The sequence below is a fragment of the Bactrocera tryoni genome, chromosome 1 (assembly GCF_016617805.1).
Source record: "Bactrocera tryoni isolate S06 chromosome 1, CSIRO_BtryS06_freeze2, whole genome shotgun sequence".
Taxonomy (NCBI): domain Eukaryota; kingdom Metazoa; phylum Arthropoda; class Insecta; order Diptera; family Tephritidae; genus Bactrocera; species Bactrocera tryoni.
The window spans coordinates 47,482,627-47,508,051 of NC_052499.1; the positions used below are offsets into that span (position 1 = coordinate 47,482,627).

Genomic DNA, 25,425 nt, shown 5'->3' on the forward strand with positions numbered 1-25,425 from the left:
AATGGGTGTTTCGAAATGATGCATATGTATATATTAGGGTGGGTAAAAAAAGTTTCTTTACTAAATTTATTTGTTACTCTGAAAAAATGGTTGATAGACAGCTCTAGATTCGTCAAGTATGAGCTCTTAATTGTAATCTAATCTGATTGTATCTAATTTTTCCTTATAATTGTATTTTGAGTACCAAGCGAAAAAATTGTATTGATTTTTTTTTTACCCACCCTAATATATAGATATAAATTCTCGCTGTAGCACTTGGCTAGAATCAGCAACACACAAATGCTCAATAAAAGGCATCTTTTGAGAAGCAACTTAATTTAGTAGTGTGAGGCGTATCTGTCGAATAAGGTCTCATATTGCACAATATTAAAATGTTTGCTATATATGTATATATTATTTTTAACTGTGACACAGCTGGTTAAAATAGTAGCAGTGATAAGAATAAATATATGTAATTATATAAGATAAGAAATCTGGCTTTTAATATAGAAACTAAGCTCCAAGTATACTAGCGATGAATTAATCTTCTAAAACTTTCATTTATGTTGCTGAATTTTGTACATACAAGTGTTAATTTCAAAAGCACCGCATTTTAAGTTCATCATTGCGTATACGTGATTTTTTTAACCGATGAAAATCAACCGAAAAATCAATAAATGCATGTCCAAATTTCAGTTCATTGTTCATGCATTTTTTTTGTTGTAATAATGTGGTTAATTTATCTTATGGACAGACATATATAGCTATATTCCATAAATCACACATATGTATATTAGGCCGGGTCGATTTGTGGGGAGGCAAAAAAATCGCCCATTGCTCTATGAAAATCATATTCTAGGGATCAAAATAAGATACTTTGCCGAAGGAACCATACCTCTGAAACGAATTTTGATGTCCCCCAATTTGGGTCGAACTTTTGGGTAAGGGCAAATTTTGAAAAATCCCACTTTGACCCATTCAGATTTGCTCCCAATCAGAGTCCAAATGTATGACCGACCCACTAACTTTGGACGGCTTATCCACCCATGCCAGTGGCACACCCCCTGGAACTCCCCTGGGGGGGTTCCCCATACCAATCATTTCAAAAAATCACCATTTTTGGTGATTTACATGAAAAAATCAGCTAAATTGCTATGTTTTTTCTTTATTTTTATTTATTTATTTATAATAATATCTATTTTTTCTCTTAAGAAATTTATTTAGTCAGAACATATGTAAATGAAAAAATACATTGTATATGGTTGGAGTATGAAGCATATGCCGATCAAATTGCAAAATGCCTTAAACAATTTAATAATTCTTTGAAATTAATTATGTTTTGTTTGAAATTCGCTTCAATAATGGTGCAGATTTTGCTCAATCAGGATTCATTTATATTTGATGAGTGCATACTTCAAAACAGTTGCTTATTGCCAAATGATAGTTATGTTATATTGTCTAGTTTATTAACCAGTATTATAACTATTCTAGCCGAAAGTTCCAGTAGCTAGTGCTTCTTTCCAATCAAAATGTAAAATAATAATTGTATTACTATTTTACATCTAATAATAAAATAACTATTCACTAGTCAGTTCCATACTTCCATTACTTTGTTCAAAATAATATAAGTTCCACGTAAACTAATTACGAAGCACAGGGCTATGCACGTTATTAAATATTCGAAAAAAAATTCTTTCCACACAAAACTTAAATTTTCAAAAGTCTTACATTTTATGAGCACCAATGCGTATACGTGACTTTTTTCAGTAGCATAATATATTATTTGATATTTAGACCATGCACAGGATTTATTAAGTTCGCTACGAAGTGGATAAGGAAACGTCGGAGGTCCTGTAAAATATACATACATATACTATCTATATAAATGATCAGTGTCATGCCCGTCACCTGGTCTATATACGAACTAGTGACTCAGTTTATTGAGCTATCGACCTGAAATTTTGCATACATCTTTTCTTTCACAAGAAGTTGCTCATCTGTTGGAACCGTCGAAATCGAACCACTATAGCATATAGCTGTCATACAAACTGAACGATCCGAATCAAGTGCTTGTAAGGAAAACTATCTCATTTGATGTGGTATCTTCACAAATTTTGGCATGGCTTATTGTCTAATGAAATAAAGCAAACTCCGAAAAAATTGTTCAGATCGGAAGGCTATAGCATGCAGCTGCCATACAAATTAAGCGACCAAAGCCAAGTTTTTTTTAAAGAATTTGTGAAGGCTATTATAGCTGCAATGAAACAGAAGTTAACATTTTTTTTATATTACTGAATATCTGGTGACTACTATGCTTTCATTGAACGGAATATACATAGTTTTCGTTTTGGGTCTTACTTCTCTTTCAAATTATCAGCTTAAATTGGTTATATACTGCTTCCATTTAAGCAAACTTTGTCTTCCAGGGTTCATAGCTAGCAAGCATGCGTATATTTAAAGTATCACATACATATATTCTTTATTTATTTGTTGCTGTTGCTTGCTCAAAACCATACATTACAATTTTCTAACAATCTTTGCTCTCATTTTTCTCAGCTTCATACTCATAACGACGATCTCATATAACAGCAAATTAGCCAATTCGTCGCGAAAGTGGCAATTGCTAGATTTGATTATTACTTGCATGATTGTATGCGTCTGTGTGTCTGTTTGAGTGTGTGTGTGTGTGACTGTATGTGCTGAATTAACTTGATATCTTGATGGCATTGACTTTGCTATACAATTCTATATTATTAACGGGATTTTCTAAAGGACAATGCCATTGACATTGCTGAGATGCTCTAAAGCAGCAACAATGCGAAGCAACCACAAACGCATTTTTGCATAGGTATGTGTGTGTATGCGTGCATTTCTCAATAAATGGTAAACAAAACTCACTTTTTACTGCATAATTCGGATTTTTACCGCTCCTGCAGCCGCACGCTTGTATGTTGTATGTGTGTGTGTGTGTGTGTGTGTGCATTATGTGCGCTTTCATCAAATCTAATTGAATTTTTCGCTGGCGTCTGCTTTGTGCTGCCACAATTTGTTCACACCTCATTCGCGCACCTTTCAACGAGCAGCCAACATATGCACAAACACACATGCATATATGTATATATAGTATATATGTATATACATATTTTATATATCTATGTGTGCTTGCGTGTGCGCGCTTAATTGGATATTGTTATTTCGGTTTATTGAAGCGCATGAAAAGTGAGCAACACTTTCAATGCCAAAGTGAAGATAAACTTGCCGCCGCTGCCGTCGTGTGTGTGTCTAACTGAGCAAATAGCCAACGCGTCGAATTGACTCATTTGAGGATCATCACTTTACGGAGTACATGTCTCTATGCATCATATATGTGCGTTTGTGTGGGTGTAGTGGTGCGAACTTGTGTGCTTATTTCACTCAACTTTGCTCGTGCTCCGCAAAATTGTCGATTTCTATGCAAAAATGTATTAATTCATTCGCGAGATGCGGTCCAAAGCGTTAGCACGGCATTGTTGCGGTAACGGTAACTAACTGTATAAGCAGGAACGAGCACAGTGGCGAACGAGTGACGCTTAAAGTGATTGCAAAATTTGCATTATAAGTGCATAGCGCGCGTCTAACGGTATATTTAATATGTACGTGTATATATGCAAGTGTCTGTGGTGACAAACTTTGCTTTAAAAAACAATTTGAGTGGGAATGTTTTAGGTGATAAAACAAAAAAAAAGCAAAACAAAAATTGTAAAAAGAAAAATCAAAAAATTAAAAAACCAAAAAAATAAAAAAAAATTAAAGAAAACACGAAAAACTTAATTGTGACTTGTAAGTTTACTAAAATTAATAAATAAAAAAATATTAAATAAATAAAAATATGCAATAAAATTGTAGCAAAAAGCACTGAGGTGCTCATTGATTACGTAAGAAGGTGAATTTCAAAATAATTTTTTTTTATAAAAAATGAAATTGGAAATTAATTGAGGCATGCAAAAGATCCTGAAATATTGAAATTAAAAAAAATGACCAAATTATTAAAGAAAAAAATATAAAAAATAAATACAAATATTTAAATAACATAAACAACATCAATTATGCGTAAATGTAAATAATAACATGACAATTTTAATTTATTTTAAATAAAATAATTTTTTTAAAAAAACAAATTTTTTTTAAGAAAATGTTAAATATGTATTAAAAAATAGTCGAAAAAGTCTTTTCGTATTTCTAATCAAACTTCAACGTATTTTTTTATATTTATAATAATAAATAAATAAACAGATATGTACCATTTTGGTCGACCACTTTTTGCCATTTTTCCACTAGAGACATTATTTCATTAGTGTAGAGCTTTCATTAGTGCAAATCGTTATTTCGAAATTTCCAGAATGGAAGCGAGCGAACCATTGTTTCGCTACACGAACTGATATAGCATCGTCTCTGTATATGTATATATATATATTTTTCCCGTAGTTCCTAGGTGGAACATAGGGCTTCTGTAAACTTTACAAATTTCATTGCTGGCTTCCTTTTCTATACAAAAATTTAAAAACAAAGCGAACTTCGCCATTATTTTCACAAATTTTTGAACAGCTGTTACTTTTTTTTCAAATTCCCCGAATTAAAATTTTTTGTTTTGTTTATTTTTGTTGAATGAAGCTTAAAATCTCATCTTTCCAACACCTATATGACATAATGTGCTTGGTAGCACTGCATATATACGACTGCAACGACATCTATTGACAAAATACGAAAAGTCTTTTTCGACCACCCAATAAATAAAAAAATATAAATATCTCTTCAATTGAAATGAGTTCAATTAAGCTTTGCAAAATTATTATTAAGCACGCAGGTAGAGTTGCTGTCTGACAACACACCTAGAAATTTACGAGGTCCGAACTTAAAATGCCCTCACTCTATTGTCTCCCCGCTGAACCAACCTGTGCTTCAAATGAAGTTCAGCAGTACAAAACTTGTTATCTACGCAACCTCTGAAGACCATCAAGCCGATAGTTGAGATTCTTTTCCTATATAATGCTTGGGATTCGCATAAAAGATATTGTAAAATCTCTTCTTCTTCTACCTCCTCTCAGCTTACATTTCGTTGTACTCTACTTTTTTAAAGAAAAAACACAGAAACTTCAAATTTAATGGATGATCTTTGTTCCAATTCTTTGGCATTTATTTTTTGAGGATTATCTCTTTCTAATAATAACCGCGGCTACGCCTCAAATAGTCTATACGCTGCGACCAATTTTCGATGACTCGTTCGAGCATTTCGACTATTTTGACTGATGGTTTGCTCCAAGGCCTGAGTTGAAGCAGGATTTTTCGCATAAAGTTTAGACACTACATATTCCCACAGAAAAAAGTCTAACGGTGTGATATCACACTTGATCTTGGTAGCCCAACGATCGGGCCAGCTCACCGAAGTGTTTTCTCAATAAATCGATTAACTGATGCGATGTGTGGGTAGTGGCTCCGTCTAGTTGAAACCAAATGTCGTCGAGACACGACTTTCCAGGCATCAAATAATCGGTTATCGTGGCGCGATAACGGTCGTCATTGGCGGCTACGGCGGCATCATTTTTGAGCAAATATGGACCGATGATTCCACCGGCCTATAAACCACACCAAACCGTTGTTTTTTCTAAATGAAATACCAGCTCTAGAATCTCTTTAGGTTGCGTTTCGTCCGAATTGCGGCAAATTTATTCATTTACATACTCATTGAACCGGAAATGGGCCTCACCGCTAGAGAAAATTTGCCTCGAAAAAATTTAATTTTCTTGGAACTAACGAAGTGGATTTCATATTTAGTAAGAAACTTTTTGATAAAAATAATAAAATTATTTTTTCAAAAAATTGGCAGACGAAATAAATGAAAATAAAAAGAAAATATCATGCAATAAAAAAGAATTAAATCAAAAATTAAAATAAAATAAATTTAGTAAAATAAAATAAGTTAGAAAAAAATTTATATTTAAATTAATGAGTTAATTTAATTTAATTTATTTAAATAAAAGAAAAATAAATTAAATTAAAATGAAGTTTATAATGTCAAATAATGTAGAAAGAAATAAAACGAAACAAAATATCACATATACATTATTCAATTTAATTAAATAAGTGAAAAAATTAATAGGAAAAAATAAATAAAAAAATAGCAAACAAGGCAGTTTTGATAAAAAATATTCCAACTAAAATGAACTAATTAAATATTAAAGAAGCTACAGATTAGTTTTATTTAATATTTTTCTTTGAAGTGCATGTACGAAGCGACTTTTTAAACTTGAAATAATGCATGAAGGCAACCAAATATGCAAACAGCAGTGATAACGGTACTTATATTGAACAAAACACTAACATGAAGAACAACAGTTGAAACATGAACTTCGCCGGATTAGCAATGAATCTAAGCTCCAATTTAACAGCAAATCAAACTATATACGACAACGACGATAACAACAACAACAACGAACTACATAACAACATAACTGCTCACAACAACTCCTACTATTATACAAGCAATAGCAACAGCGGCAAAATGTTAGAGGCGCAAAACATCACAACGGCATTACTGAATGCCACCACACAAAGTCTCATCGATCCCGAATTCGAACAGTACGAGGAAATCGATGAATTATCACCCGAATTACGCAACTTCGTGCGCATTGTTGTACCCTTCTGTTTTGGCATTTTCGCCGTGTCGGGCTTCTTCGGCAATACGCTCGTCATACTCGTCGTACTCTTCAATCAACAAATGCATTCCACCACAAATCTGCTAATTGTCAATTTAGCCGTTGCCGATCTGCTTTTCGTCGTTTTCTGCATACCATTCACCGCAACCGATTATATAACCGAGTATTGGCCCTTCGGTGATTTGTGGTGTCGTGCGGTGCAATACCTAATCGTTGTTACGGCTTTCGCGAGCATTTACACGTTGGTGCTGATGTCGGTCGATCGTTTTTTGGCCGTCGTACATCCAATACGTTCGCGACAATTGCGCACCGAGAAGGTGACGAAGATTGCAATCGTTACAATGTGGGTGATCATTTTGTCCATATCGTTTCCGGTGCCACTAGTGCATGGATTAACGGTAAGTGATGAGAGTAAGAAGGTATTGTTGTAAGAATTATAATTTAGATTTTAAGTTTGATTAATACTAGAGCAAGTTTTTCTTGCTCCAAGGTTAACCCTTTATAACTCAACTAAGTAAAAACGGAAAAACTGTATCGTTTCCAATAGATTTCGGATAGAAATGAAATACGTGTTTTATAGTTTAAACATTTTTTTTTATTTGGGTGAAAAACAACAAAAAAGGGGATGTGACAGATATGTCACATTATGTAACAACGTCTCTAAGCTCATTATATAATAATATTTGTATTTCGTGAATATTTACATGTTTTTTAAGAAGTGTGAAATTCTTTGAAGCAGTTGTTTTGCTTGTTGTAGCAAACAGCCACACCACATTTTTCACATACCGTTTGTGATACTCCAACACATCCAGGACACTTGCAACGAATTCGTTTTTCTGCCCATACCGGCCAGTGTCCAACTTGATCTTGCCTAACTGCCATAAAAGGAACATGTTGGGCTGGGCCCTTATGCTTTTTAGATTGTATCTCCGCTTCAATTCCTCTTCGTTCCTCTAAACGAAAATCAGCAGATGTCAACTGATTGCCCTCTAATTTTTTTTTATGAGCTCTTTTGTATAAGAGCCAAGCATTAGACATTTCAATGTCTAAAAAGTGATAAAATAGACGAGCGAGCCAACGCTTGCTTCTTAACAATGTTTTATAGCGGCCCATGATGCTATCAATGAGATCAACCCCACCCATGTGCCGATTATGCTCGGCTACAATATAAGGTCTTTCAATATCTATATACCTTTTGTTTGCCTTATCATAGCGGCGTTCTGTGGACTTCGGTAGCTCACCAGCGAAATTAGAAGCAAGAGTTACACTTTTGTTGTCTTTCCAGACAACAGTGGCTATATCTATTCCTCGCACATTTCCAACATATTCTAAGCTGTGACCACGGCTCTTTTTCGAAATATCCTTATCTGTTGGCAGTTTACAGTCAGGTATCCTATTTCGTCGTATTGTTCCTAAACTAAGAATTCCTTCCTTGGCCAAGTATTCTATAAGTGACAATGACGTGAATTAGTTTTCGAAATAAAGTTTATAGTTTTGGTTCTTTGGAATATTTCTGGTTAGTCTCATGACAACAATTGAAGCAGCACCTAAATCTGGTTCTCCGGGTTTCAAAATATTTTCAGTTTCAGATTCCACTTCAAAACCATACGCGAATCCGTTAGTGTCGCAAAGTACAAATATTTTAAATCCACATTTTTTCGGCTTTTTGGGGTTATATCGTTTTAGGTTATGTCGAGCTTTGGTGGAGCAAATTTGCTCATCTACACATAGCTGACTATGTAGCGGAATTTTTTTGCAAGTTTCGTTTAGTTTTGCCAATATTGGTCGAATTTTAAAAAGTCTATCAGCTTCAGCATCTTAGAATTGTCATTAAAGTGAATACATTGTCTCAATTTTTCGAACTTATTCGCTGCCACTGTTTCCTTTATGAAAGGTGTACCGATTTCGTTATTCCAATGTTTCGTCACTCTCGGGAGGTGCCCCAAAGACATCATGTATGTTATCGCGATAAATTGTTGAACGTCGATTTTGGATACATGGAAACTACATATTGTTGGGATCCTTTTCCCTTATGTATAGGTTAGTTTGTTGCGCAATATCTTTCAATTCAAGAGGAAATATTTTTAGGAAAAACTGAATGGGTGTTTCCAAATCCAAAATATCAGCAGGCAGTTCCAGTTTCCAGTGAAACGTATTTGATGTTCGTTTAGTTCAATATTCTTTTTCTTCCAGACTAAAATCGTTTTTAGTTTAGGGCGATATGACGATCGTTTCTGAGTGGCATTTGTAGGCATGGCTGATTCCACTAAGCGAACGTCAATATCTTCCGTTTCATTTTCCAAAAGAGCGTCATTTTGCTCACAATCGAGTTCAAAGTCTGAACTTAGGTCGCCCTTAGGTCGTCTGTAACGCTATTATCGTCAGTTTCGAACCGATCTTCACTACGTTCATAATCTATCAACTCTTCAAGAATTTTATCAGCAGATAAGTTACGAGACGCCATTTTGGTGAAGTATATAAGAAATCAACACAAACAAATTTTTAGTGACCCTTATTACTCAATGTTACAGAAATGGTACAAACCTAAATTTCACTATATATTGTATTAGTGAACATTTTTCGTATTATAGAAATTAAACATAATAGTGAACTTACCTGGATTTTTCCAGTAAATATTTTATTAAACACTGAAAATTTTCTTATTTTTATCTTTTCGGTAATTGCAAGCACGTGCATTCACTAACTTTAGCACAGCGAAAAAGAAAGTAGAATTTTAAAATTGAAAAATACGGAGTGTGACAGTGCTACTACATCATACTAAAAAGGGAAAAATTAATTTTCCTATGTTTTGTACCCTCTAAAAGGATGTTACAAACTCTTCACATGATGCTATAAAGGGCTAGCATAGCACCCCGTTCTGAGGACAAGAGTAAGGCATAGCTTTTTTATACTTGTTAACCCTATTGTACTAGGCCTTCGGGGTAGTTTCAGATGACAAGGTATTAAAACCATCAGTAGACAAGACTGATTCAAACTTTTTTTTTTAAATGTCTAGTAGATGAGTACAATATTCATCCAGGTTGCGCTGCTTCTTCAGATCTTCACTATACTGATAAAAACGATATTGACAAGTATTATTATAGCTAGCTGTAGGCAATATTTTTGGAGATTGTAGCGTTGTCTTGTATAATAATCCACACCAAATTTTGTATAGATACTTTATCAAATAAAAAGAATTCCATACAGAAACTCTATTCTGTGTGTGACAAATATCCTTCGTCCAGAGTACAAAAAGTAAATGAGTAGAAAAAGTAAAGGTGAAAGGTTATTCAAAAACTAAGTAACTTACTTAATGCGATCGAGAGAATTATTTACGACTCCAAACTTACAACTGTAAACAGTGGTATGGGAGCCAAGTCGCGAGTGTGAAGATTGTTTGTTTGATGACAACAGACATTTCATCTTGTCCTCGTCCACTGCCAGACCCATTTGCTTTGCTTTCTTATCAAGTTTGGAAAAATCAGAACTAGAGTATGGTACGGCCTGCGTTATAAATAGGGCATCTAAACAGAGGTGGTGCCTTCCATTTCGAGCTTCAGTAACATTAGACATTTTTATTATAATTAAATTACTCAGTATAAAATGAACTACCGAGAAAACCTCGTCTAAAATTTGAAAACGGACAAAATGACGGCATTTAAAAAGTTAAATTTTTCACATAATTTGGTCATTTTAGTGCTGCCTACATTGGACTTTTGATCAGATCAAGAAACTTATACATATGCTACTGTAATGAAAAAGTTAAGTTAATTTGTTTCAAATTAATTCTCGTCCAAGAAAACACACTATTACTGATTGTGGCTGGATTTTTGTTCTCGAAACAGTGCGAATAGGATTTTTCCGGTATGGCTTTCAAGACCTTCTACGATACTGTTTTTACCCCCTTAATCCGGTTCCGTGTTGGCCTTTTGAGTTTGCTGACTAACCAGAAGTCACACGGAGCCAAATTCGTCGAATATGGTGATTGCGGAACGATCTGAGTCGAGTTTTCGGCTAAAAACCAAGAGTTGTTCGTACCTTCCAGTCAAATAGCTTGATTAACGACGCAAAACGCTTAAGTGATATTATTTTTTGATTGTTTGGCGCGGCGGAAGGAATTCATAGTGCACCACACCACGATTATTAGCGAAAACTATTGGTGGATGTTGATGGTCGTCCAGAGTGCGTGCGGTTCGTTCTCAGCTCGCTTTGAACTCGTTCTTGTTTTAAGTAGGTTAGGTTTACGTTAATCTAGTAGACCACTAAGCCACGCATGGATCAGTTTTTCTCCTTTGCGATACCAGATGGAGTTCTCTTACCACCTCCATGAGGAGTAGACATCGTTTAGGATGCCTGCGCTTGACGCCAATTTTAACAGACTCTGTGCCCCACTATCAATAACTTCTCCAGTGTAAGTCAAGTACATAAGTACTTTCTAAAGTATAACATATCAAAATATGAGAAAGAAAAATGGATCTATTTTTATTTTAAAATTTATAACTTTTATTGACGTTGTATGATTTTTAAATCACGAAGCAACTCTTTGAAATAAAATTCTTTAAATTATTCGAAACCACAACCAAATACAAAAATGCTACATTTTCGTGTGGAAATTTCGAATTTCGCGTGTAAATTTCGAATTTAATTTATGGAAAATTTAGATTCATAATAACGACAACGATTATTCATTCATCATTAGCAGCAGCATAATTATATTTTTACCAACATACACAGAAATATCTGCCGCGCTATAAGCGTTGGCGCAAATATGATTGGCCATCTTTCAACACCTTTTGTTTGGTTTTTCATATGGAAAATTAAAATTGAAAAATAATTAAAACGAAATAAAATACTTTTGGCAAATTGCTCCAAGCGATAAAAACAACAGAGCATTTTTATGACTCCCACATACATACATATGCACAGATGTATGTGTGTCTGATGTGAGCTACTCATAGCAAAGCCACGCATTTGCAGCCTCGCAGCCTCACTGTGAGTATTTGCTTTGATTTGCATTTGGTAGCCGCGAGCAGACAACACATTCTTCAATTTATTGCTTTCGATCTTTGGCACCTTATTCTCCGCCGGGCAACTGTGCAGCAGCTAATTGCCCTACAAAAGCTTAGCCTCCACCCACTGAAGCGGCACATAGCCTCCACACTCACTACCGCTTAGAAGCATGAAAAGCTAGACACTTCTTTCATCGATTAGCCTACCAATTTGCCAAGCAGTCTCGTTCATTCGAACTAGTCATTAGCTCAGCCACGCACCCCATCCAAGTCCACCACCACCCGATCGTATATTTTGTATATTTAAGTCTGCTCAGTGTTTATAATAATATTCTCGTTTTACTTTTCAATTCGTTGTATTTATTTTCACTTGTTGCCTCCTTTGTTGCTTTTTGCATTTGAGCAAAATTTAGAAAGTAGTAAGTTCATTTAAATAAAATTCAAGTATTTATGTTTGCTTCCCGCACACGTGAATTTTATTACAAACACTTGGTGTGGCGCAGCTGGTGTTGAAAGCGCAAATAGCAGAGAATTTTATTGGACTATTCCGTATTAAAGCGAGAATTAATTTTTGCGAAAAGTTTGGTAAAAAAGTAGTGTTTGTTTGGAAAAGGTAGTACAACATATATTCTACGAAAAAAATTTTTTTGGAGGAACTGCTTCAATCAAATTTATTTCTTATTTTGCTCCATTCCAAACTATATTTCCATAAATATATTCCGATATATGAAAAAGTCAACCGGAAGTTTGAAAACCTCTAATTACTGACCCGATTCAACCTATTTTTGACAAACAGGTATAATACTATCAGGAAATGATTTTTTCTGAATTTGAATTATATATCTCACACATTAACCGATATTTTCGGTAAAAGGTCAACTGTAAGCACTGGGTCCACATGCATATTCAGTGCCTAGAAGCTAGAGCAGTTTTGATTCGATTCAGGCACGTTTTAGTCATAAAGTGGCACATCTCAAATGCACTGTTCGTACAGTGTTTTTTCCAGGTATATTAATTGCTTCTTGATTTGTGTGCTGGAAAGTGCAAGTCTCAAATGGAATTTAAAATTGTGTTATATGAGAAGTAGGTAGGTGTGGCAATTTTGGTCGACCACATTTTGCCATTTTTCCGCTGGAGATTTTATTCCCTCAGTGTAAAATTTTTCTGCCTTCTCGTCGTTGTCCTGATGGAAGACGAAGCCCTTTCTGTTGATTAGTTCTAGCCGTTTTTTTTCGATTACTTGCTTCAATCTCATCAGTTGTTGACAGTAAAATGTAGAATCAATCGTTCGACCAGGTTGGAGCGGCTCATAGTGGATGATTCCTTTCCAATCCCATCAAACACTCAGCATAAACTTTCGTGGCGTCAATCCTGGCTTTGCGACCATTTGTTGAGCTTTTCCATGCTTGGACCATGATCCTTCTCGCACATTATTGTCGTATTTGATCCACTTTTCGTCTCCTGTTAGCATTCGCTACAGAAATGGTTCGATTTCACTTCGTTCCTGCAAGGAATCGCAGATGTTAATTCGGTCCATTAAATTTTTCACAGACAATACATGTGGTACCCAAACATCGAGATTCTTTTTGTAGCTAGTATTTTTTAAATGGTACAAAACCATTTGATGATGAATGTTAAGTTTTTTGGCAATATCATGGCTGCTCATGTGACGGTCCTGGTCAATCTTTTCCATAATTTCATCGGCTTTTTCAAGTATAGGTCTACCAGAGCGAGGTGCATCTTTCACATCAAAATTTTCAGAATTGAAGCGAGCGAACCATTGTTCTGCTGATACAGCATCGTCTCCTTAAACTTCACAAATTTCAGTGGTGGTTTCCTTTTTTCATACAAAATTTTCAAAATATAGCGAATTTCTTCATTATTTTCACTCATTTTTGTACAACTGTAACGTTTTTTCAACGAATTTAATTTTTTGGTTAAATGAAGCTTAAAATCTCACCTTTCCAACACTATACTATATGCTATGACACAATGTGATTGGTAGCACTGCAGATATACATACGACTGCAACGACCTCTATTGAAATACGAAAAGCTTTCTCGACTATCCAATATTATACTCTGTAGCAACATGTTGCAAGAGATTAACAATTTGCGAGGAAGATAATGACAAGAGTAGGAAGGATATAAGTTATCATTTTCCGATTTTCTTTATTTACACTTTAGCTGTTATGTATATGTATATATTGGAGGAGAAATAATATGCTCTTAATGACAGTAAAATAAAATAATAATCGGTTATATGGGACAAAAGTTAAACTTTACTTTAAAAAAATTGCTGGCTCGAAACCTGTTTAAGATCCAGAGTATCTTACATAAGTTCTGCAAAATGAGCCGTACACGGTTTGCCGCTTATGCGTTTTTATAAAGAAAAAAGTCTACCCGCCCTAATATACTTGTATATGCAGATTTATCAATATACTTGTCAAATAACAATGCTCTCAACATCGTGGATGTTAGAATAAGCAAATATTTATTTGAATTTTGCCTTCCAACAAAGTAAGTACATTGTAGCATTTGCTGCTTATCAGTTGACTATCGAATTGTCGCAACAAATCGTTTTCTGATAACCCCACACCCGAGCATATAAAACTGGTCATTACTTGTTCTAATCGGCTCGCGATGCGCGCTGATTTGAATTCCATAAGTAATTACGAATAAATATTTTTTGTTGCTGATTAGACTCGTGAGCGATAAGCTAGCAGTTCCAATTATTTAACAGCGTTTTTCTTTTGCTTTTGGTCTCATTAATTCAGGAAATCCAAATAACAAAACAAATGTTTATCTCTCTTATCTCTCGTTGTGTGCGAGACGCATATGACAATGCGCTCGTATCTGAGTACGCATTTTGGGTATCTATGTCGTCATACTATTCATATCAACTGTATATATGGAGGGAAATCATATTTTAGTCAAATTTAATAACAATTTATTTCGCTCAAGCAACTAAATATACTTTCCATATATATATGTATATAGATATATGTAGATACGTGTATATATGGGAGAGGTTTGTGCAATAAATGCTAACTGTATAATTCATCAATTACTCGACTTTAATTGGCACTGATAGTTGATCGGTGTGGCAGCCAGGCGTTTCCACCATCGCCATTTATTTCAAATTAATTTTGTCTAATGAGTTATTTTATGACAAAGCGTGGCATGGCGTAATGATGGCAGGATTAGTACGAGTAAATGAAATATGCTTTTGAAATGTGGTATTTTTGTGTGTTTATTTTGATTTTGGGAGTATAATGAAAGCGCTGGTTAATAAGAAATGTTTTATTATGCAGCTAGGTGAGTGACAAAAAAAATATTTAACGATATCCTTGTATGAACCTTTTGAGAACAAGTGGAGACATTTCAGTCAAACTGAAAGATCAAAATCATGTTCTTGTACGGCATCTTTGGTATTTGGGAATGGTATTCTAGCTTCGGTGTACCCGAACTTAACGATTATTTCTAAATTATATATTTCCACTTATTACAATATGCGAGATAGTGAGGAAATTCCATAGATTAGAAAATAACTGATTCAGCAAAGAATCAACTGTGATGCAGTCACTAAGCTATCTGCGGAGTCCCTCAGCGATTGGCAAAGTTATCTAGTCTTTTTGTAGTGCAACCTAAGAAGTTCTAAGCCCTTATGTGCCCAAAACATACTAAAGCAAATCTAAATTGAAACTCGAAGAAGTTGCTCAAGGGCTATAGCTCGCTGAAGAAAAGGCAGAGCGGTTTAACCATTATTCTTTGAAAAGCTGTGACAGCAATATTGGCTTATACTACTGCGAAGATCAATAACGAATCAGCTTTCTGCGAAAAATTAATATTTTTTTTTGCTTTGGTTTTGAATAAACAATGATTTCAACTAAAGTCGTTGAATTTAGGTACGCAGTAATTGGACATACATATTTTTGGATCAAAAAATTGCCTTCAAAGAGGCATTGACTTAGCTCAATAAATTTGTTGCTAATAATAATATTGATATCATTTACCAAATAAATAGTATTTATTTGACCTAGTTACGAATCGATAACGGAGCTGTCTGTCACATTTTTAGTTACTAAAATGGAGATGAATATATGCCATGCATATGACTATACATATGTACATACATACATATACTCGTATGTGTGCATGCATTTTTTTTTACATCGTTATTATTTTTCCAAAAATAATAGAATCAGAATAATATAAAATATATAAAATTGATAACTTCGCTCACTCGAAAGCACTCGTTGGCATATTTATTTTTATGACTTGCCAGGAAAGGGCATTGTGAACAATAAGCCTAATATTTGACTAAGCACATACGTACACACATATATGTCATATATATTTTTATTTGTGATACACGTGCATATACATATTTACATGCATGTGCTTAATCACAATTAGTTTTTCTATATCATGGCAGTAGTATCGGGGAAGTATCTGTGTGCCGTCACTCTGCCATAAAAGTGTGTTTGATAAAGTGCCAAATCTATTTCGCCCAACACTATTTCGTCGAATAATTAAAATGCATCAACTGCAGACGTTTATTGCCAAGAATTTCCAAAAATAATCAAGTAAATACTTATATAAGTTTACATATTTACACATGTGGACGTAGATATAAATCTAGAAGATATATGTGTGGATGTAAATTATTGACTGCATGCGCCATAAAATTGTAATTGCAATGTGCGTATAGGCATACCCTGTAGGGAAAACACACTCAATTAATTTGTAGTATTCTGCAGTTTTTTACACGATCTTTTCTACTTTTAATGTAAGGAAGAAAGAATTGTCAATTGACATTATCTTAACTCGCTTTATAAGCAGAGTTTCGAACGCGTCCAAAGTAGTCTAAGTTATAATTAAATAATAAAAATAATTTAATAAATTATCGCTCTTAGGCTGCTCATGGGAAAGTTCTCCATTTATTTCTGATCAATTTCTTTCTGAATTTTTACATTATTTTTTCAAATTAACTTTGCTGCTACGAACCTCTTTGCCATTCAAGGCGACATATTCACAATTTATGCTTTCAGTTTATTTACCATAAACTGTTGCCACTTAGGTGAACTTTCTCTGCTTCCAAGTTGCAAAATTTGCCTGACTAAAACACAACTCCCTACAGGGTGCATACAACCAAACATTGTATTTACAAGAACTGGCATATATGTATACTTTTGTGTACATATGTGTGTGTGTTGCTGGTGTGTGTGAGCGAAGGTGTTTTGTATGGCCCATAAAGGTTTGTTTGTAAACATTTCACATTACACGCCTAAATATTTGCTCATCCATAAAGTAGGTGTATATTTAGAGGAAGAAGAATCAAAAATAAAGAAAAACTTGTGTGCATTTTAGATAAAAATGCCCGTGGAAATTCATCAAAATGCATGCAAAGTACGCAATTTAATCATTTTCGTTTCAACTTTAGCATTTGGTTTCAAAATTTTCGAAATGTCTGCTAAATTATTAAGTGAACTTAAATCGTCAATATACAATACGAAGGCAATTTCGAAATCGACATTAAAAATCAAAAATTTATAGTGATTTTTAGTTGCACAAATTTGGCGAAGACATTGGCAATTTATGGTTATGTTCAAAAATATATATCGATATATTTGAGAATATCGATTACCGATATAAATTTAATGGTTATATGTGTTATCATTGTTGTGGCAGAATTCTACCGAGTTAACTAATTTGGCGACGACATTGGAAATTTATCGATGTTTTCAAAAATATATATCGATATATTTGAAAACATCGATTAACGATTTAAATTAAATTTTTATATGTGTTATTTTTGTTGTGGCAGAATTCTGCCGAGTTAACTAATTTGTCGAAATCATTGAGAATTTATCGACACTTTCAAAAATATATAGGTATCGACATATTTGAGAATATCGATTAACGATATAAATTAAATTTTTATATTTGTTATTGTTGTTGTGACAGAATTCTATCAAGTTAACTAATTTGGCAAAAGCATTGAGAATGTATCGATACTTTCAAAAATATATATCGATATATTTGAGATTATCGATTAACGATATAAATTAAATTTTTATATGTGTCGTTGGTTATGTTATTATAGCGACAGAATTCTGTCGAGTTGACAGTCCTTGACGGGATAAAAATACGGGTCCCTTCCGGTTACGTGGACCCGAATGTCTTAGTAACAGTTTTTTTGCTATTATCAATATCGCACACGTGGTACTATCATGAAGGAATGTAAGTGTTGAGATGTTTCCATCACGTCTTCTTCTATACAGCTTCTGCAGCTGGCTTCCGGTAAGACTCTCAACCTTACAGCATGGACGTCGTTAGAACAATGGACTCCCACAACTAGGGAGAAACCAGCTTTACTAAGAGGAAGGATCGATTTCGATCAACCTTTGGCCTAAAGGATCTTGTGACAGTGCATGAATCGGTGGTGGGCAAGCGTTGATCAAACTCCTGAGAAGCCCAGCTATCCAGCAACAGAACACACAAGAAGAGGGGAACACCGACTCTTTCGCATTCTACTGATATCGAGGCTATGATGGCTTTCAGGTCAGCTTTACAGTTACCTGCGATTCCGTTGTGGGCTGGCAGCCATAACAATTTCTTAACAAGCTGTGAACGTACGGTTAAGTAGTTATCTCAAGGCTAATATTACCGCACTGCTACCAGCGCTGAGAGTCAAAATAATACCATTCGTTTGTAATAATCGATATTTTTAAAACAATGACATTTATTTTTTGACGATTATCTCTTTCAAATGCTGACCATGGCTACGTCTCAGATGGTCCATCCGTAGAGTTTAATTTTCGATGACTTGTTCATTGGTAGGATGACTTGTTCAATCGACCGGCCAAGGACGTGAAATTATCAGCTCACCGAAGGGTTCACTTAATAAATCCATTAATTGATATGATGTGTGGGAGATAGCAACGTCTTGTTGAAACCAAATGTCACCGAAATCACGAGCTTTAATTTCATGCATCAAATAGTCGGTTATCGTGGTGCGATAACGGTCGCCATTGACGGTTACGTTCTCACCGGCATCATTTTTGAAGAAATACCGACCGCTGATTCCATCGACCCACAAACCACAGCAAACCATTGTTTTTTTCTGGATAAAATGGCAGCTCTTGAATCCCTTCAGCTTACTCTTAGTCTCAAATGCGACAAGTTCGCCTGTTTACATAGTCTTTCAGCCAGAAATGAGCCACATCGCTAAACGAAATATGGCTCGGAAACATTGGATCTTCTTGGATTTGTTCAATAGCCCATAGAGGGAGGCGATGTCGCTTGGGAAGATCGTGCAGCTGCAGTTCTTGCACAAGCTATATTTTGTACGCTTTCAAGTTAGGTTCCGAAGGTAAAATGTGCACGCCCGCTCGAGATGCCGCTATACGTTCTTCATTGCGTGCTAGACGTGGTCCACTCGATCGAATATTATCCAATAATGAATGAATATGCTTACTAGGCCGCGCGAAACACATTCTTTACAGAACATGAATTTTCATAATAAAGTTGAACGATTTGTAAATAACATGAGAGCTTGACACGGCTCACGCGTGTTCTGTCAAGAAAAGCCTTTTGAAAAAAGCTATCTCTACTAGGATCATCCGTTGTACAGGAAGTGTGCCAATATTGACCATTTATTTTATTGCCACGTATTTCTATTTAAAAATTTTCCGAAACGCTTTCGTAATCACATAGTAAAAATAATTAGCGAACAACCGAATTCTGTTATTTAGTTGCTAACATATTTATTGTCCACACACAACACACACACACTTACTCTTCACATGCATACATATGTACATACATAAATACATGCGAATTTGTAAGCTGAACGTAAAAATGCTAAATATTTGAATAAATCGAAATAAAGCTAATTCGGAGAAAATCCAAATTAAACTAAAATCAAATAAGCTGTTTACATTTTCTCTTTTTTTACGTGTTTTCGTTTTGCAACTCAATTAATGAAAACATTGCCAGCGTGTAAAACGAAAACAAAGTAAAAATTTATGTGAGAAAAATTTTCCAAAATTTTTTAAAGCCTCTATATCGCATTATAATCATTCCGTTGTGAAGTGTGAACAGAAATTATAGAATGAATTTTAAAAATAGCACTTGAGCTGTAATAAAATCATCAAATATAATTTAATAAAATGACTAAAGAAAAATGCAAAATTTTCCAAATGCATTTTTTTAAATATTTGAAATATTATAATTAAGTAAAAACTCAAAAAATCTATAAACAACAATTTACAACTTTAAATGCAATCACAATAAGGCAACGACTCATGCGGAAATATGTATCCATATTTAAATATATATTTACCTCAAGCGCTTGTCATTTATGTGCATTACTTAACTCAACTCGGCGGCAATATTTCAGCGGCCAACACTGAATAACTCATTAAATCATATTAATTTCAAATTTCGACACATAATCAGTGGCCATAATATTAATTTCGCTGCGCCGCAGCTTTGTTTATTATAAATATTACCGTGCTTGTTTGTGCATAGGAAACGCGTATGTTGCCATGGCGTATGAGTAATTTATTTATTTGGGCAATAAATGGACATAATTCAATGCGCCAATGCAATTTCAAATGCTTATACCGAAATTGAGGTTTTATTTATATTATTTTATTAATATGCAAGTATGTATTTGATGAGTTTATGTTTATGCATTTACTAGGGTGTGCAGAATGCTTTTTGGACAGAAATAGGAATCGATATTTTTGGACCACAACAGGAAACGGCAGTTTGACACTTCCTTTTCACTATTTTTTATACTCTCGCAACAAAGTTGCTAAGGAGAGTACTATAGTTTTGTTCACATAACGGTTGTTTGTAAGTCCTAAAACTAAAAGAGTCAGATATAGGGTTATATATATGTATACCAAAGTGATCAGGGTGACGAGTAGAGTTGAAGTCCGGATGTCTGTCTGTCCGTCTATCCGTCTGTCCGTCCGTCTGTCCGTCCGTGCAAGCTGTAACTTGAGTAAAAATTGAGATATCATGATGAAACTTGGTACATGTATTTCTTGGCTCCATAAGAAGGTCAAGTTCGAAGATGGGCAAAATCGGCCCACTGCCATGCCCACAAAATGGCGAAAACCGAAAACCTATAAAGTGTCATAACTAAGCCATAAATAAAGATATTAAAATGAAATTTGGCACAAAGTATCGCATTAGGGAGGCACATATTTGGACGTAATTTTCTTGGAAAAGTGGGCGTGGCCCCGCCCCCTACTAAGTTTTTTGTACATATCTCGGAAACTACTATAGCTATGTCAACCAAACTCTATAGAGTCGTTTCCTTCAGGCATTTCCATATACAGTTTAAAAATGGAAGAAATCGGATAATAACCACGCCCACCTTCCATACAGAGGTTATGTTGAAAATCACTAAAAGTGCGTTAACCGACTAACAAAAAACGTCAGAGACACTAAATTTTACGGAAGAAATGGCAGAAGGAAGTTGCACCCAGGCTTTTTTTAGAAATTGAAAATGGGCGTGGCGTCGCCCACTTATGGACCAAAAACCATATCTCAGGAACTACTGGACCGATTTCAATGAAATTCGGTATATAATATTTTCTTAACACCCTGATGACATGTACGAAATATGGATGAAATCGGTTCACAACCACGCCTTCTTCCAATATAACGCTATTTTGAATTCCATCTGATGCCTTCTTCTGTATAATACGAGTATATACATACATTAGGAACCAATGATGATAGCGGAATAAAACTTTACACAAATACGGTATTTGAGAAATATGTAAATGACGGATAATGAAATCTCGATTATCAGTTTATCCTGCGAGAGTATAAAATGTTCGGCGACACCCGAACTTAGCCCTTCCTTACTTGTTTTAAATTATTTTCCTATCAGTAATATTAAAAAAATATATTAAAATGTTTTAAGCATATTTATATATATATTTGTATATGGTTGTGTATTTTTATAATTTTCTTTCATAATTCTCTGTACAGTAATAGCACTCGCTCCTTATTGCTTCATTCTAAAATTATATCATTTTCACCCTAAAATTTTAGTTGTGCATAATTTAGGTAAATATCCGTCTATACGTTTTTCTCCAACTTGACAACCTTACCAAACCGACCTAGTTTTACTCACTATGAAGTACAAAAACCCGTATTCAGACTGCTGACAAAGTTAAGTTCAGACGGCTCATCCTAGACAGGAAGTTCGCCTGGAAACCCGATAGCAAGGAAAGAGCGAAAAAAGGTAATGGTTGTCTTGTGTTGCCATAGGGGAGCCATTTGCAATAAATGGGGACTCTCACCAAAGCGAAGCAAAGAGCCAAACTATGATCAAAACCAGTGAAAGGAAGTCTTGACTCCTTGTCTCTAACATCGATCTATTTTATGAATGATGAATGAAAGATTCATGGTGCCGGTATTGCATGAAACTGTTAGGCTGATGAGTTTGCTAGGGTCTCAATGATTTCAAGAAACAAATAGAAAATCAGTTGGTTCATTGTGGTTCTCTGTTGGACTTTTGGTCCTCAGGCCAACTTAGAAACCTTATTTCATAAGGGTTCTATGGAACTTTTCGCTCTCAGCAAGGTTGAACTTGCAATGGCTGTTGGTGTTCAAGCTGAACACTTTTCGATCAGGTTCATGCAGTAAGACTGAACATCTTACTGGATGCCAACCGTATTAGCTGTTTCGAAGAAGATGAGATAGACATATGACTCTTCCTCCTAAACTGTCCCGCTTTTTCCAGCATAAGCTAAAAATACCCTCGATTGCATAATCTTGGATTCATTCATTCAGGTGAAACAGCCGATATAGAAATAAAACATCTAGGCAGATTTGTTAGATTCAGGGCTTTTTTGCCGATAGCAAATATACACCAATCAGAGATTTGTCGTAGAGATTCACAAAGCACCGCACTTAACAGTCTAAGTGTGATTATCCGTTCGGTAGAACATTCATCTAACCTAACCTTTATTTTTGTTTAACAAATTGATAGCTGTTTCGAAACCTCAGACAATAAGTAAATCCACAATTTGAAAATAATAAAACTTTTGCACGAATAATGTATTTAGTGTGTTGCACCTTGTGACCCAAAATTTTTTAAATCCAATAAAAACTGTTCAAGCCCCTAGGTACCGAATATTTAGACCTCGGTACCTATAGTTGACTTTTGATCGAAAATATCGATCAATGTGTGATACATATAACTGAAATTAAGGTATAATCCTACTGTTATAATGAAATTTTTGTATGTCTAAAATGGGTTGAATCGGACCAATACTTCCATCATCCAACATCAAGATTTTCGAACTTCCGGGTGACTTTGTACCGCATCGGCCAATAAGTGAGTTATCCCAATGGAAATAAGAGAACGTGTTTTATTCATAGCAGTGTATTTCTGTGCCTAAAATAGATAAATTTTAGCGAAAACTTTGCCTAGTCCTTATAGTATATCTAATAACAGGATTTTCGAACATCCGACTGACTTTACTCTATATGATTGGTTTTACACCTTAAACTACATATTTCCCTGGTTTTGATTCTTGCAAGTTGCAAGAATACAAAATATTCGGTTGCACCCGAAATTAGCCCTTACTTACATGTTTTAAATATTATTATTTGTCTTTAATACCTGTGGCAACGCTTCTTTAGTATATTCTTTGTACACTTCCCAGTTGAACTAAAAAGTGTAATTGCCCTTAAAAAGTGAAGTTTACGATTAAAGCATTTGCCAAAAAAATCCAAAATTTGATGGGGCCTTAAAAGCTCTTTTAATTTCAGACTATTCGGACTCAGAATAACTTAACCACAAACAACGCTTTATATGTATTCACCTTTTTTGTGTTCGTGGGATGATTTTGCCCATCTTCGAGCTTAACCTTCTTATAGAGCCAAGAAATACGTGTACTAAGTTTCATCATGATATCTCAATTTTTACTCAGGTTACAGCTTGCACGGACGGACGGACGGACGGACAAACGGACGGACAGACGGATGGACGGACGGACGGACAGACGGACTGACGGACAGACAGACATCCGCATTTCAACTCTACTCGTCACCCTGATCACTTTGGTATATATAACCCTATATCTGACTCTTTTAGTTTTAGGACTTACAAACAACCGTTATGTGAACAAAACTATAGTACTCTCCTTAGCAACTTTGTTGCGAGAGTATAAAAAGTGTCCAACGTTATTAGGCTATTCGACCATTCACGGGTGTAACACTAATAATAAAAATAGTCATTAGTAAGTCATAGTTGAAGAATCTGAAACATAATTTCTCTTTATCCTCTACATCAATCAGCTGTCTATGCCTGCAATTATAATGATCTAACCTCAAAATTTGAACTTTGTCGACTCAGATAAATAATTAAAACAATTTATTTTTGTGTTTATATAAATTATGCGCAACAAACTAATTCAAATAAAATAATAAAAATATTTAAAATCTAAATATTCACAATTGTACTCACATTCATCTTGCCCGACAGAAACTGGAACCGTTTCCAAATGTCACCTATGCATTTTGTACATTCTACGAAGATAATTTGATCGTCAGCCAAACCAGCTATCAGCTGATATTCTTCGCCTGCTCGTATCTGCTGCCGCTCATGGCAATTAGTGGTCTCTATGTGCGGATGATTATGCGTCTGTGGCATCAGGGCAGCGGCGTACAGATGTCTGTGAAATCGCAACGTGGCCGCAAGCGTGTCACACGTCTCGTTGTGGTTGTTGTTGTGGCATTCGCATCGCTATGGCTGCCAGTACAGGTGAGTACCGTTAATGCTACGCTGCGAGCATAATTTACGCTCTACAAATAGAATCACAACAACTAAATGCTTTTATATATGGATGTGTCATGTATTCTGCATGACTCTCTTCAGCAATACTTTTGCAGAAGCTCTGCGGAGCTTCGTTTTGTTAAAAATTAAATATTATTTTTAGCAGAAATAACATAAATATATCTATGGTATAAGTAACTAGTACAAATATTGTATTTGCAAGAGTAACTATTCGCAGAATCGCATTTTTGGGTCTTCCAATTGGAACTAGTCCTGTGTTGGAAGGTTTAATATTGACATTTTGACACATAAAGTCATATTTCGGTCAACCATAGAGCCCAATAAATTTTGAAGAGCACAAAATAATGGGAAATCAGACGTGGCAAATATAGTAGTAATAATTTGATTCCAGGTTGAAACTATAATGTATAAGATTATCAAAACCATGCTCTCGAAGCTTCTGACGATTCTTTATCTATGCATATGGCCTGGCCTTTGTTTGAAGGAATACAATTCCTAGCCGATTGAACATAGCCGGCCACACCTAAGCGGTTGCTTCCTTCAGACGGTTCAATTGCTGACAGCACATGCTCGAATTCAGAGCTTAGCCGTTGAGGAGCGGCACATGGTAGAGGATCCTCTGCCAATTCCACCAGAAACAAAGTAAAAGCTTCCTGATCGTTAAACTTAGCTTAAGGGGTTACATGGGTTCCTTCGGGTAAAAAACAGTCTTTTTTTAAAAAATGTTTTCTAATATAAAAAATTAAATATTTTATATTTTTTTATTGTTACAAACATACACTATTAACAAAGAAATTCTGAATTTAAAAAATATATATATTTTAAACTCGGCCATTGCGACGACATTTCCGATAACCCCTCGGTAAAAATATGCACCCGCGTTGGCAGGATAACTCCTTAAAGAATCA

General features: G+C 34.9%; 1 protein-coding gene across 4 annotated transcripts in view; it reads left to right on the forward strand.

Moving 5' to 3' along the window:
* The first annotated feature begins 3,477 nt into the window (after window positions 1–3,477).
* LOC120777704 (allatostatin-A receptor) overlaps window positions 3,478–25,425 on the forward strand; it is a 47,708-nt gene continuing 25,760 nt past the window's right edge. Inside the window, exons 1-3 of one of the 4 annotated variants that reach the window (XM_040109201.1) lie at window positions 3,478–3,611; window positions 6,237–7,069; window positions 24,206–24,484. In XM_040109201.1, the coding sequence (XP_039965135.1) occupies window positions 6,359–7,069; window positions 24,206–24,484 (990 nt within the window). In that variant the 5' untranslated portion in view covers window positions 3,478–3,611; window positions 6,237–6,358. Of the gene's footprint in view, window positions 3,612–3,759; window positions 3,799–3,833; window positions 3,902–6,236; window positions 7,070–24,205; window positions 24,485–25,425 lie in introns of those variants that run through there. The other 3 variants (XM_040109209.1, XM_040109192.1, XM_040109186.1) reach the window with 3 other exon arrangements.